Genomic DNA, 14,163 nt, shown 5'->3' on the forward strand with positions numbered 1-14,163 from the left:
CGGCTCACTGCAACCTCTGCCTCCCGGGTTCAAGTGATTCTCCTGCCTCAGCCTCCCGAATAGCTGGGATTACAGATGCCTGCCACCATGCCTAGGTAATTTTTTGTATTTTTAGTAGAGATGGGGTTTCACCACGTCGCCCAGGCTGGTCTAAAACTTCTGACCCCAGGCAATCTGCCTGCCTCGGCCCCTCAAAGTGCTAGAATCACAGGTGTGAGCCTCTGAGCCTGGCCGACAGCCTGTTTTTAACTCTGGCCTAGGTATTAAGGAGGCAGACTCCTTAGAGCTGACCACCACTGTGGGTGGGGAGGACCCAAAGGAGCAGAGTCGGGGGCTCCCACACTGCTGACCTGTGTGGCTGACTAGATGGTAGAGCCACTAACCACAGTGGCTCAGCGTAAGTCCAGTGGATGAACACATGCCGAAATGAGTGAATGCGTGGAGAACACAGGAGAATGAATAGAAAGAACAGCTTTGAAAATAGGGTCAGGAATGTGGATGTTTCAAGATAATAATCTCTGTCTTGGCCACATAAAGTATAACAGATTTGTCTTGGCATCCCAGCAGGCAGCTGTTACCCTTCTGAGAGCAACGGTGGCCTCACCTAGGTTAGCCAAGTTTGGGCCAGACCCACTATTTATAACCTCATGGCATGTGGTTAGGAAAGAGGCTTCTCTTAAAAGACAACTGAATTCTTTGGAGCTCAGATGCTACTTATGGACTTAGGAATGACTTGTCCCCTCTCATCTTTGTTCCCATCCTCATTCTAGGTCTGTATAAAGGCAGGTCATGTGGGGGTGGGGTGCTGAGGGCCAGGGTCAGAGGGGATCAGACACTTTCAATTTGAACTAAATCTCTATTTCACAGATTTGGTAATCAAAGAAGGGTGAACTCTGAAAAATGACATTAATGCCTTAATTGGTGCTATATATAGAATTCCTGCAAACATCCTGCTGTGCCCTGTTTAGTTCACCTGCTGGGAGAGACCTGGTTTTAGGACCACACAGACACGTTTGATTCTGCTGAGTTGAATACTGAGACTTACGGTTTTCTGTTGTTGTCTCCAACAAATTTATGCTCAGCAGCTCTCTTTTCAGGAGGAGGCAAGGAAGGATTTAGGGATCAGAGACGTAGGAGTCACGATGCGTCATTAACTACTGTCCAGGGCCAAAGTGACTCTTAACTCTATCATGACCTGCCACACGCTGGGCAGGGCCGCTCAGGGTACAGGGCATGGGGCTCATGAGCCCTGCCTGAAAATGGCTCTCCAGTGAGGCAGGGTGCTCTGTGCAGAGAAAAAGTAGCCCTTGGAAATGCAGCTGGAGCATTTTCCTAAAGCGGCAGACTTGGCAAGACAGGGTGGGCGACTGGGCATTAGAGAAGCAATCAGGCAATCAGGCTGGGGCAGTGGCTCATGCTTGTAATCCCAGCACTTTGGAAGGCCAAGGCAGGCAAATCACTTGAGGCCAGGAGTTCGAGACCAGCCTGGCCAACATGGCAAAACCTCTTCTCTACTAAAAATACAAAAATTTGCCAGTGTGGTGGCACATGTCTGTAATCTCAGCTACTCAGGAGGCTGAGCCATGAGAATCGCTTGAACCTGGGAAGTGGAGGTTGTAGTGAGCCAAGATCTTGCCACTGCAATCCAGCCTGGGCAACAGAGCAAAACTCCTTTTCAAACACCCCCCTCCCCCAAAAAAGAGACACAATTAGAAGCTTCTTGAATGCACTGCCTGCAGAGAGAAAGGTGCCTGCGTCTGCAGAGAGAAAGGTGCCTGCAGAGAGAAAGGTGCCTGGCTCTGTCCTCCCCATCACGTTACCTGCCTGTTTGCCATGTCAGCGTCCATCTTCATCCACCGTGTCCCTGCCATACCCGCGTCCGGATCTTCTCATCCTCTGTGTCCCTGCCATCCCCCCACTACCTCATCCTCTCCCACCTCAGGACTTTCAAATGTTTCTTCCTCTCTGGCGTATTTCTGGTGTAAAATCTCTGACTGAATGAGAACATATTCTGGGTTTTATTTTTCTGACTCTCCCCTCCCCCATCACACTCCTCTAGATAAGTGAATGGTGTCAGAGCCCGTCTGTCACCCTCTCTGTGTTCTTTTATTTATAGCCTCAATGATTCTTCCTGAGTTTAGAGAGGTTAATTCTTTCATTTTAAGTCAGCTCTCTGGCTCTCTTCTTTTTCTTTGGCCCCACGTCTGATTCGGTGTTTCCGTCCTCTGGCTGCCATGACCGCGCCTGCATGATTCTGCTCCCAAGACATTTTTACTCTTGGAAACTGGGTTCTTGCTTGAGGACTCTGGGTTCAATTTCCTAATTCTTGTCTTTGATTTTCTTTCTTGTCTTCTCTTTTCAAACAAGCACGTCCCTAGGCCACTCATTGGGGAATAGCCTAGAAGAACAGGATTCCCAGCTGAAGTGATAACAAAGAAACATGGGACACAGTGCCTGACCCAAAGTGTGTGCTGCTCCAAGGGACTTCAGGGAACAGAACTCTACTGTCTTCTTATCTAAAGGGAGAAGCCAATGAGCAGGAGGAGACCAGAACGTGGGTCCCAGAGGGAAACTGGCGCAGCCTCAGTGGACTCACGTACGACAGCAGCAGGAAGCCTTGGCCCCCAAGAGACCAAGACTTTTTCAGTCCACCCGAGGGCTCAAGCCTGGCTGAAAATCCATGACAGTATAATTTCCATATATTCTCATTTTTCTCTATTAAAAAATAGCTCCTTCAAACACAATCCACTCCAAGGCTTAAGTTTACAGCTCTGATACTTAAACACCAATTCTGACGTTAGAAAAATACAAAGCCATTTTGGGCGGCACTAAACAACAATCTTAGCCTTTGAAGGACAGCATCGAATAGCTCCAGAGAACTCTATGACGAGTCACCAACTTGTTAGTCACTATGAACCAGAGATAATTTCTAGATATTAAAAGTAAAAGACAATAATACTAAGGTCTCATGTCAAATTTCTCCTTATTTTCAGTACTATGTTATGGTTGACCCAGGACAGTATTTTTTCTTTCTTTTCTTTTTTTGAGACCAAGTCTCACTCTGTCACCCAGGCTGGAGTGCAATGGCACAATCTTGGCTCACTGCCACCTCTGCCTCCTGGGTTCAAGTGATTCTCCAGCCTCAGCCTCTACAGCCAGGATTACAGGCATGTGCTACCAAGCCCTTTTGTATTTTTAGGAGAGACAGGGTTTTGCTATGTTGGCCAGGCTGGTCTCGAACTCCTGACCTCAGGTGATCTGACCGCCTCCACTTCCCAAAGTGCTAGAATCACAGGCATGAGCCACTGTGCCCAGCTGACCCAGGACAGTATTTCAAGGAACTATTACTATGTTAATAAAAAGAGTGCCACTGGGAACAATGGCACTTATGATCCTTGCATGAAAGCACCTCCATACTTCCGCTACCTCAATGATGATCTCCACTGTGGATGGAGAGAGTGGGACACAGAGTGCCCCTAACATCAGTGCAAGGGAAGAATCACAATTACACTGCAAATGGTGAGATTCCTTCTCTTAACCTTCTCTAGCTCTCAAAAACTTGACATAGGCTGGGCACAGTGTCTCAGGCCTGTAATCCCAGCACTTTGGGAGGCTAAGGTGGGCAGATCATGAGGTCAGGAGATCGAGACCATCCTGGCTAACATGGTGAAACCCTGTCTCTACTAAAAATACAAAAAATTAGCTAGGCATGATGGCACGTGCTTGTAATCCCAGCTACTCTGGAGCTGAGGCAGGAGAATCACTTGAACCTGGGAGGCAGAGCCTGCAGTGAGCCCAGGTCACGCCACTGCACTCCAGCCTGGGTGACACAGTGAGACTCCATCTCAAATAAATAAATAAATAAATAAATAAAACACCAAAACCCCCCAAAAACTTGACATAATTATACACAGTGAGACTCCTTGAGTTCAAGCTTTCAAGCTGATGTTCTCAAATTCTTCTTCCCCAGTGACGAACTGTGCCGCTTTATGTTCAAAGTCACTGGACTCCCCAGGAAACCAAAAATCTCAGGAGGACGACATTTGAGTAAAATGGTTCCAGGTGATAACTCAGGTAGGAAAAGTGGTGACTGCACATTCCTTTGCAACAATACAAGGCTTTTAGTAATTCTTCGAGCACTTAACCATGTATTGAACATTTGCATAAGTTCCGGGTTATAATGGTTATAGCTTTCTTTGTTATCAAAGACACTCATCCACATTTATGTGGGTTGTTAGGCTATTTCTCTACTCAAATGACTTGTTTTCCTGGAATGCACCAAGTATTCGAAGAAGATCACGGTACTTTGAGGATGGACACAGAGAATCAAACATGATTGATCTCCCTCCCACTGCATCCAGAAAGGCCCATCCTTTGTCTGGCTGAGTACTCAGGGGAAGTGCAAGATGGAAGCTGTTCAGGGATCACCATCAGACTTTTCTGCTCTCTTTTGACACAACAGCCTCAAGCCCCCACACTTCACTGGCTGCTGCTCAAACATGCTCACAAGAAATCCTGAACTATGCAATGAACTGGGGTTACCAAAATGGATGACGTATTTCTCAGGAGCAACTGTCATCTTTGTGTATTCATGAACAGGGACAGTACCACCATGAATGATCTGTCTGAAAATGCCCTCCCACTTTCCTCTAAGGGAAACTATTCTTGGACAATCACTTACAATGTCTTTCCTTAAAGGTTATTCTGCGCTGAAAGTATCACAAGCATCCCATCATGATTAATGGAAGGCAGGAAAGCCACTTTTAAATAGATAAAATAGAACCACAGTGTAAGTCAGCAAAATGGTCAAGTAAATCCTGATGCCTCTGCTTATCATGGAGCTGCATTAAAAAGAAATTAACTCTAGAGGTCAAGACAATACTGTAGTGTAGGGAGAGAATTATTGCTTCTCCCCGAAGACTTTTCTCCCTGGGGCAAGACAGCACATAGATGGATTAAACTTTCATCAGCAGATCTTGGAATTCCATCAATCTTTCATTACTGTCTGGCTCAAAGAATCCCCTACTAGATGTCATCAGGAAACTCTACCTCTCCCACACTGAGACCCCACCTAATCACTCCTAGGAAAAGAAACAATGACCGAGAAAAACAGAGAACTTTCAGATTCGCTCAAAAACAAGAGATCCATTATTCCTTTCTTTTCTTTTCTTGTTTTTTTTGATACAGAGTCTCGCTCTGTCACCCAGGCTGGAGTGCAGTGGTCCAATCTTGGCTCACTGCAACCTCTGCCTCCCAGGTTCAGGCGATTCTCCTCCCTCAGCCTCCTAAGTAGTGGGGATTGCAGGTGTGCACTATCATACCTGGCTCATTTTTGTATTTTCAGTAGAGATGGGTTTCACCATGTTGGCCAGGCTGGTCTCAAACTCCTGGCCTCAAGTGATCCACCTGCCTCTGCCTCCCAAAGTGCTAGGATTACAGGTGTGAGCCACTGTGCCCGGCCAAGACCCATTATCTAACTCACTGTCACTTAAAACACTGCCCTTTATCATGGACAATTTCTACCAATTTAGAAAGGAAGTCTCCTTGGCACAAGGGCTGCGGTGTCACCTGCAGTGTCATGTAGCTAATCAGAAAGAAGAGCCACACTGGCTTGCTCAGAAAAGCTTTCTGACTGCCCTCCATATGGTGGACAGACCCTCTGCACTGTGTGAGTGGCTGTCTCCTTTAGTCAGTGCTAATTCAATCTTAAAGGTCAATCAGGAAGGGGACCCCGGCAGGACCAGGCAGGAGATAGTCATTTGAATGGAGATTAGCACATGAAGAATTTTAACTAGTAACTACAATGGCAAAAGGGGATCCTGAGAAAGCCACCATGGAGGCTGCATCTGCAAGAGCACGGGCTCTGACCTGCAGGGTTGAGGGAACAGAGGAGAGAGGTTGCCATCGTTAAAACACAGACGCTACACAGAGGAGCCTCTTGGAGCAAAACCTCTGACTGCAGAGGAAGAGGCATTGTTGCTGCTGGTGGTGCCCCTAGGCTTGAAGGAGGGACCCCAGGGCCAAGACCCACACCGAAAAAGAGGGCTTGCCTGCTGGTTGTGATGGAATCTCTGAAGAAGGCATGTGATGAAGCCAGTTCTGCATTTCTGTGAAGTTGGAAAAACTGCAAACTGGATTAGGAACCAATGCGACTGGGATAAAGATGTGTTTCTAGGATGGTGCTCAGAGAAACAGGAAGCAAAGGAAGGAGCAAGTTCTTTCCTCCTCCTCCACCTGGCCATTCTCCTTCGAGTGCTGCACAGTTGTCAGAGTCTAACAGGGAGCAGACGAGAGAAGCAGGGGCGTGGTTTGCAGAGTCTCAGCCCCAGCATCACAAAGCCGAGCGAGGAAGTGTGGGATTGGAGTGGATGGACAGCTGCTTAATGACACTAGTACAGGAAGTAACAGGCCGTGGGGGTGAGAAACTTGAGGTGATTGGTTTTCACACTTCGTCAGAACATTGGCTGTTAAACCTCTTTTTTGGTGGTTGAGTTTTAACTTGGCGAAATGTCTGTACAACTAGACTCTAGTTCCCAGGGTCCTGGCTGCAAGCTGAGTGTGGCCAGTGGGGTGTGAGCGGAACGTGAGTGTACATGAGGTACCCAAGTTCCAGGTGTCTTCAATTTGCAGACAAGTCACTTAGCCTGGCCAGGATGACAATTGAGGGATGGCAGAGCAACAACCTGGAAGGAGCCTGAGTCCCTGACACAGAGCTGTTCTGCCAGGCAGAGGTGCCAACTGCAGCTACAGCATGAGAACTAACCTCTGGCACTGAAGCCAGTGGACTGCAGAGTACTTGTGGCAGCAGCCTGGCCTTTACCCATCATAACACACACAAGGCCGAGGTGGGAGGATCACCTGAGCCCAAGGAGTTCAAGGCTGCAGTGAGCTATGATCACATCACTGCACTCTAGCCTGAGTAACAGAGCAAGACCTCATCCGTTTTTTTTTTTTTTGTTTTTTTTTTTTCCCGAAAAAAAGACCAGGTGCAGTCACTCACACCTGTAAGCCCAGGCACTTTGGGAGGCCAAGAAGGGTGGAGCACCTGAGGTCAGGAGTTCAAGACCAGCCTGACCAACATGGTGAAACCCTGTCTCTACTAAAAATACAAAAATTGGCCCGGCATGGTGGTGTGTGCCTATAATCCAAGCTACTCAGGAGGCTGAGGCAGGAGAATCACTTGAACCTGAGAGGTGGATGTAGCAGTGAGCCGAGATCATGCCACTGCACTCCAGCCTGGGCAACAAGAGTGAAACTCCATCTGAAAAAAGGAAAAATAAACTCACTTAGGCTTAGCTCTAAGGAATAGTAGCAGGGCTGGGCAGTGCTTTCAGGTACCCCCAAATGCTGCTAGTAGAAGACACAGCTAGGAAAGGAAATAGAGACTGCCAAAAAAAATTGACTCTGTACACAATGACTTTCTATATACAGCAACTTCGAAGATTGCCTCATTCCATTCTGAATATGTTATTACTCAAATGTTCTTTCTGTGAAGAGCTGGGCTGTGCTAAGTTCCCATACCTGGGTCCTCCATTCTCTTTCGTAAACAATGCTTTGAAAATGTGAAAACCATTCTCAGCTCATGGACCACACCAAAACAGGCCTCAGAAACATGGTTTGTCCACCTCTGCTTTCCATTCACTCATGTGGTCTTACCTCCTCAATTAAGAAGCCAGGCTGTAAGGACAGGGACCATGCCATAGACTTCTGTGTCCTGCTGCTCTCTAGCATAGTATTTAGGACGCATCTGACCCAGCCTCTCCTTTCCTGCAACCCCGGGACATTTAGACCATGCACCATCTCTTGTCAAGATGAATAGAGTAGCTTCCCATTTGGGCTGGCAAAAGTACCTGGAGTGTGTTTTTCGCTCTGCCACAAACTACATGGGTTATCTAAGGAAATCACACTCTTCTGTCTACAGTTTCCTAACCTCTAAAATAAAGAGACTGAAAGACACTGACTACTAAACCACCTTTTAAATCTAAAAACCTATGAGTCAAAGTTTTGCATATTCTAAATAATTAATCCCAGTGTTCCTCAGGATCCCTGAACTCCTCCCAAAAATTAAGCAGTGTTTTCGAAAGAAGTCAAAACAAAGCAGTAAAACAACACTGGCATGAAAAAGAGAACATAAAGTAGATGTGGCGAAAGCCTTTTCTAAAACAACCTAGCCAGGCACAGGGGCTCACGCCTGCTATCCCAGCACTTGGGTAGGCCGAAGTGGAAGGACTGCTTGAAGCCAGGAGTTCCAGACCAGCCTGGGCAACAAAGTGAGACCCCCGTATCTACGAAACAAAATAAATAGTAATAATAATAATAAACACCTGTAGACCCAGGAGGCCGAGGCAGGAGGATCGCTTGAGCCCAAGAATTTGGAAGCTGCAGTGAGTGATGATCATGCCACTGCACTCCAGCCTGGGCAACAGAGCAAGACCTTGTCTCTAAAAATAAAAATAAATAAAACAACTTGAGCCAGGGTCTTGGTGGATAAAAGCAGCTGAGAATATCTTAGAATGTGAAAAAAAATTTTTGGTACAATGGAGACCATATTCTTTAGACAAAAGTTTCTGAGGTCATAATCAGACAAAAGAATCAAGTCCAAGATAACCTTATTTGGAAATCTGTAAACAATCTATGACACAGAAAGATTTTATTAAAAGCTATTCATCAAAACCAGAAAACAGAGGTATTAAATAGCTCCTAGGAGGAGAAGTTTGGGTATATAGTCTGTGAGCATAAGCAACATCACAAGGTCAGCATAACCTGAGTAAGAAAGCACTGTTTAAAAAGCAATTGCACACATCATGGCTGTTGAAGGTTGTGTGAGGAAACATTTTAAATGGTTCATTTTTAGGGCATGATGAATCTAAGTTCTGGCAGCCAGCCTGCAAATGTAACAAACCACATGGCTCATGCACCTAGAAAGTCACAAGAAGTGAACAGAATGTAGAGGAGGGGTCAGCCCATTAAAGGGAAGAAAGTTTCGTTATTGGGAAATCAAAACTTAACAGGGGAAGGGGATGGGGTATAACCTTATAAGGGGCATGATGAAACTTAGGCAATGTCCAGGAAGACTGTAATCCCATAGTACTCAGCCATTGAGGAACTGGGGGAGGGACTGGTGCCAGGAGATAAATTACCTGCTGTGACTGTCCTGGGTGTGCTTGCCCACTAGACATCTGATTTTGCAAGACCGTTATTAAAAAGTCTCACTTTGCTGTTCTTCATGCCTCTAAGTCCATTCTTTGAGTTTAGATGGGAGAGTTGCTATTCATTATGAAGGAATTTTATCTTCGTTAGAGCAGGCCCAATGGGGTCTCCACTTATAATAGTTTTTATTAAAAGTAATTCCAATTTTTTCTCAATAATAAAAAACAGCAGTTTAGTGTTGCCACTAATTTAAATGAATGAGTTTACTAACCAGAGCAGTATTTCCTGAAGTGTGTTCCATATGACTGTGTTTCCACCGAGGAAGGGGTTCCAGCCAAGCCTGGGAAACGCTTTCTTGCAGAGTCCTAGCGCATCTCAGCATAGGAAAACCTCTGAGAGGGCCCAGTGTACTTTGGTTTAACTCAGTTTACCAAGTGACTGTAGAATCTTTTTGTTTTTCTCAAGGGAAAACAAATAACATCTTACCTGATTCATCCTCATGGTATACTGATAGAGAAACCTCTCGGGAAAATCCCATTTATGGGGTCTGAAGCCCTCTGTCAATATCCATTTTCCTTTCTTGAGGGAAAAGGATGAAATTGGCAGACTCTAGGGCTTATTGGTGAGTACACAGGATCTCTGTGCCCCTACCCAGAAGATGAGCCTGTATCAACCACAAGGCAAAAGGGGAGTCCCTGTTCCAAGTTCCCTGTGTTCAGAAATTATGCCTGGGCTGGGTGCGGTGGCTCACACCTGTAATCCCAGCACTTTGGGAGGCTGAGGCACATAGATCACCTGAGGTCAGGAGTTTGAGACCAGCCTGGCCAACACGGTGAAACCCTGCCTCTACTAAAAATACAAAAAATTAGCCGGTGTGGTGGCAGGTGCCTATAGTCCCAGCTACTCAGGAGGCTGAGGCAGGAGAATCACTTGAATCCGGGAGGCAGAGCTGCAGTGAACTGAGATTGCACTACTGTACTCCAGCCTGGGCAATAAGAGCGAAAGTCCATCTCAAAAAGAAAAAAAAAAGAAATGATTGCTTGGTTTTGGTACTTCTGCAAAAGAATAAGGAGGAAGACACTCGCCGGAGTCTGAGTGAATAAGAGGAACACTGAAGCCAGAAGTTAGCACAGGTCCCTGAAAATGGGTGGGGACATCCCTCCCAACCCACCCTTGGGACAGTAGCCTGGCAGACCCACAGAGACAAGACAAGAGGGGGCATTCTGGTCATTGGCCTCAGTCACCAAGGGCAGAAATGCCAGCTCTAAGGCCCAGAGCACACACACCTGCATACACCCTCCTTTGCACCTCGGGCAGGCGGAAGCAAAGCAGGCCAACCTGGTGCTCCTGGGGCTGCACTGGATTAGAAAGACAAAGCTCATGAAACCCCTTGCCCCAGCCTCCATCTCTAGGGGCCATGACATTTACCTCACTGATCAAAAGGAACACAAGTCTGCTATGGCCAAGAAAAAGGAAGCAGCCCCCACTTTGCCAGGCAGTAAAGCAAATGGGCCCCAAAAAACACCATAATAAAGACAGATATGGCTCTCAAGAAGACAAGCAACAATCAAAACCCCACAGAAGACCAGTGTCTGATGTGACTCAACTCCTCGTGCTATTCATAATAAGAGATCTCTCCAACTCGACCCTGGGGCTCAGCGGGGGTGCCATAGCCGATCACCTCCTCATGCAAAGTAAACCCATTCCCTATCGAATTTCTTCAAAGCAAATCAAAGCTACTTGAAAGACTTAAGAAAATGTGACATCCAAAATACTTTGATAATTTATGAAATGACGTGGCTCAGGGAAGCACTCTGGGTTTGCAGCAATATTTTGCTCCCTTCATGTCTGGTATAATACATACTTCTCTTATTCATTTTAACCACATCAAGAAATCCCCTAAGAGATTCCACTTTCTCAGCAAGGAAAGTTAAAAAAGAGAATGCGAAATGGGCTCGTTTTTCGCAAGCAAAATGAAACACTTTTATGTTTTATTCATGCAAAGTGAAAACCCCTTTCCTTTGCAGCATTACAAATTGAATTTGCTCTTGTAAATTGCTGTTAAGAAAAAAAAAAAAGGAATCAAAAGCAAAGGAGAGTGAAAAAAGCAGTACAAAGGCCCCTTCTTCCGGGGAATGGAAACTCAGGGACCAATGGGGAGAAATAGAGCCTTTCACTGGCAAACACACTTTTAAAATTTACCGCTTCCATGCCAATCCAGCTGAAGGCACCCACGACCCCATGATCTTGCTGAGGTCCCGCTAGCCTGTGTGGAACCCTGAACGTATTTCTAAATTACATTCACCTGCTAACACTGGGTGAGAATAAGAAGTGATCTAAAAACCTGAGTAATACAGCCCATGTTTCAAAAACATAAACAAGGCAATGTAACCTAATCCACACTGATTTCATCAGGGTGTGGGAGCGGGAAGCTCTTGCTTTGTAGGACAACTGAACCCATCAGGGTCTGGAACAGCCTCTCATTCTCTAGATCACATGATCAAACGTACTTCAAGTCTTCCTGAGGTCTGACTCCTCTCCGACCCCCACTGTCTTTAAAAGGAAGCCATGTCATTAGCTGCATCTGCTAGCGAATGTTTAAAATTCAAGGGCTAACATTCACAAAGCCATCTGCCACCTCCCCATCACTGAACCGTATAATACAGTAGACACACACGTGCACATATACATATGTGTTGTGGTCCTTACTATGATCCTAACTTCACAGATAAGAGAACTGAGGCTCAGAGATCTTGAATAATTTTGTCAACTGGAGTTTGAATCATTTGTTTCCTTCCAGACCTGTAGCATTTGGCCTCATTTTAAAAGAGTTATCGTGACCTGAAAACCTCATCAATACAATCCACTGACAATCTGACCTTAAGAAAAAACTCATCTACTTGTACACGTATGTAATGAGCTCCACACTCTAGTTACCACCTTAAAAACAAACTTGGAGGAAAGGAACCTGGAAAAGCTCAAGCATCTTACACCCACGGCCTTCCATCAAAGCAAAATGTTTTTAACGATGACCAAATATTACCAGAGAGCTTCCCTGTAAAATTAACCAGTTCATGTCAATGCATCTCTCCACTGCTACAGCGCTGGCAAGTGAGTGAGTGACAGGTGTGCGCACATAATCCATCCACCCATTCTCCCAAAGCACCTGGCCCAGCTGTCATCATTCATCACTCTGTTACAAAAGCTCAAAGATGAGACTGTGCTCCCAGGAAGGTTTATCCAATTGGCAGTGAGAAGACGTTTCAGCTCTCTCTTTTGCAGACCATTTCTCATGTCTGGTTCCAGCACAAATGCTTATTCTTTCACTGATGAATACTTGCCATAATCCTTCCATTCTGATTTAGGACTTGGAACTGAATCAAATACACTAATGCCCAGCGTTGGTTGACAATGGCTGTGATAAGCCAAGGTAGACTGCAACCCCATTAGAGAGGACCACATGACGCAATAAAAAAGCAGAATGTTCAGAAATGGAACCATAAGCTCAGGAAGCCACCTCTACGTCATCTGAGATTTTTATCCTCTTTTACAATGCTCTTGTCCATTTTCAACAAAACAATAATGAGCTATCATCCCACAGCTCATCCCTAAATGCTAGGAGATGCTCTCGTTTTGGGAATTTCCAAAGATTGACTATAATTTAAGAATCAACTGCATTTAAGTGACCAATCACTTAACAATGGTCTCTGAGCATAAAGCCTGTGATAACTGCTTCTTTATTAGTTAAAATACACACTTGAAAATCACAACTCCTTGTTTCCAATCATCCTGGAGGACAGAAAATTTGTAACACATCAAAGATGCGTTTCTTATAAAACACGTTTTCAGTAGCATTTCAGAAAAATATACAACAAATGGAATTTTGATATGACCAGACATTTCAAGTGTTAAAAAAATTTAGCCAATCCCAAACCCCGGAAATTCCTGATAATCATGATTTAACGACCTGAGGCTCAGGATGAAAGGCTGTACCACATCCCCTTTCAAGTAAGCCCCTGATGAAGAAAACAGCAGTGGGAGGGCCTCCGAAATGGCCAAGACTCAACTGAATGAAATGGAATTAATTTTAAAAAGACTGCAGAGAGGAGGAGGAAAAGGGCTTCAGATGGACTGGGTTGGAAACCTGGTTGAATGAAGAGGGTCAGGAGGAGGCACGTGCAGAACTAGAAAGCAGGATCAGATCAGAGTTGACAAGAGATTTGAGATACAGAAACCAGGAAAGGAAGCAGTTTGAAGGCTTTAAAAGGCAGGGAAGAAGAGACACGCTTTCATTTTTTACATTTCTATACAGAGGCTACATGAGTTTCGTATTCGGTGAAATGCCGCGAGACCGTGCTTTGGTGTTCAGCTAGAAAAGGGACACAGGTGAGGTGACCCGGACTGCCCCACCCAGGCACTCACCGGCCGTTGTCGCGGCCCACGCCCCACACGCGGATGCTGACGATGGGCTGCGAGTGCAGCACGCTGCGGTCCATGGGGTCCACCAGGCTGAGCATGTCGTTCTCCAGGATCAGGTACATGTCCTTCCCCTGGGACACAATGAGAACACATGCTGTCTTCCTCATGCAGGCTCAAAAGCCTAATCCTGTGTATGTGGCCATCTAGGAACGTCATGTCAACCATCAAAGGAAGCCACCCTGGGGTCCGTAATTCCTGTGCCTAAGAAACTTCCCTTCTGGACCAGGATATTGGTATCTTTCACATTCCCCTCACATACCCAATTTCTCTCTCCCTCTCCGAGTCCTCTGAAATGTGTCCCCTGGGCTGCTCGTACATCTAATTATTTATACTTCTGAATTTTTGTAACAAAAGGCTAAAGGTGGGTTCCCTGGAGAATTTAGTCTATTACTAATTCCTTGCCCGTCAAACTCTTAGAATCTCTCTCTTCCCATTCTTCTGGCCAGGTCCTACCAAATATCCCCTCGACGGCCTTCCAAGACCTACAACATATCTGCTTCTTCTCGGCTTAGACACCATTTCCTAGCTGTGTGA

General features: G+C 45.8%; 1 protein-coding gene across 5 annotated transcripts in view; it reads right to left on the bottom strand.

Annotated features, from left to right (window-relative positions):
- Window positions 1–14,163, bottom strand: part of APBB2 (amyloid beta precursor protein binding family B member 2) — a 404,376-nt gene that overhangs the window by 70,895 nt on the left and 319,318 nt on the right. For all 5 annotated transcript variants that reach the window (XM_064366631.1, XM_064366633.1, XM_064366628.1 and 2 more), the window contains one exon: window positions 13,573–13,700. In XM_064366631.1, coding sequence (XP_064222701.1) covers window positions 13,573–13,700 — 128 coding nt within the window. The remainder of the gene's footprint in view (window positions 1–13,572; window positions 13,701–14,163) is intronic.

This window comes from Aotus nancymaae, unplaced genomic scaffold, assembly GCF_030222135.1.
Source record: "Aotus nancymaae isolate 86718 unplaced genomic scaffold, 86718_ANA_hifiasm-v0.15.2.pri h1tg000006l, whole genome shotgun sequence".
NCBI classification, from domain to species: domain Eukaryota; kingdom Metazoa; phylum Chordata; class Mammalia; order Primates; family Aotidae; genus Aotus; species Aotus nancymaae.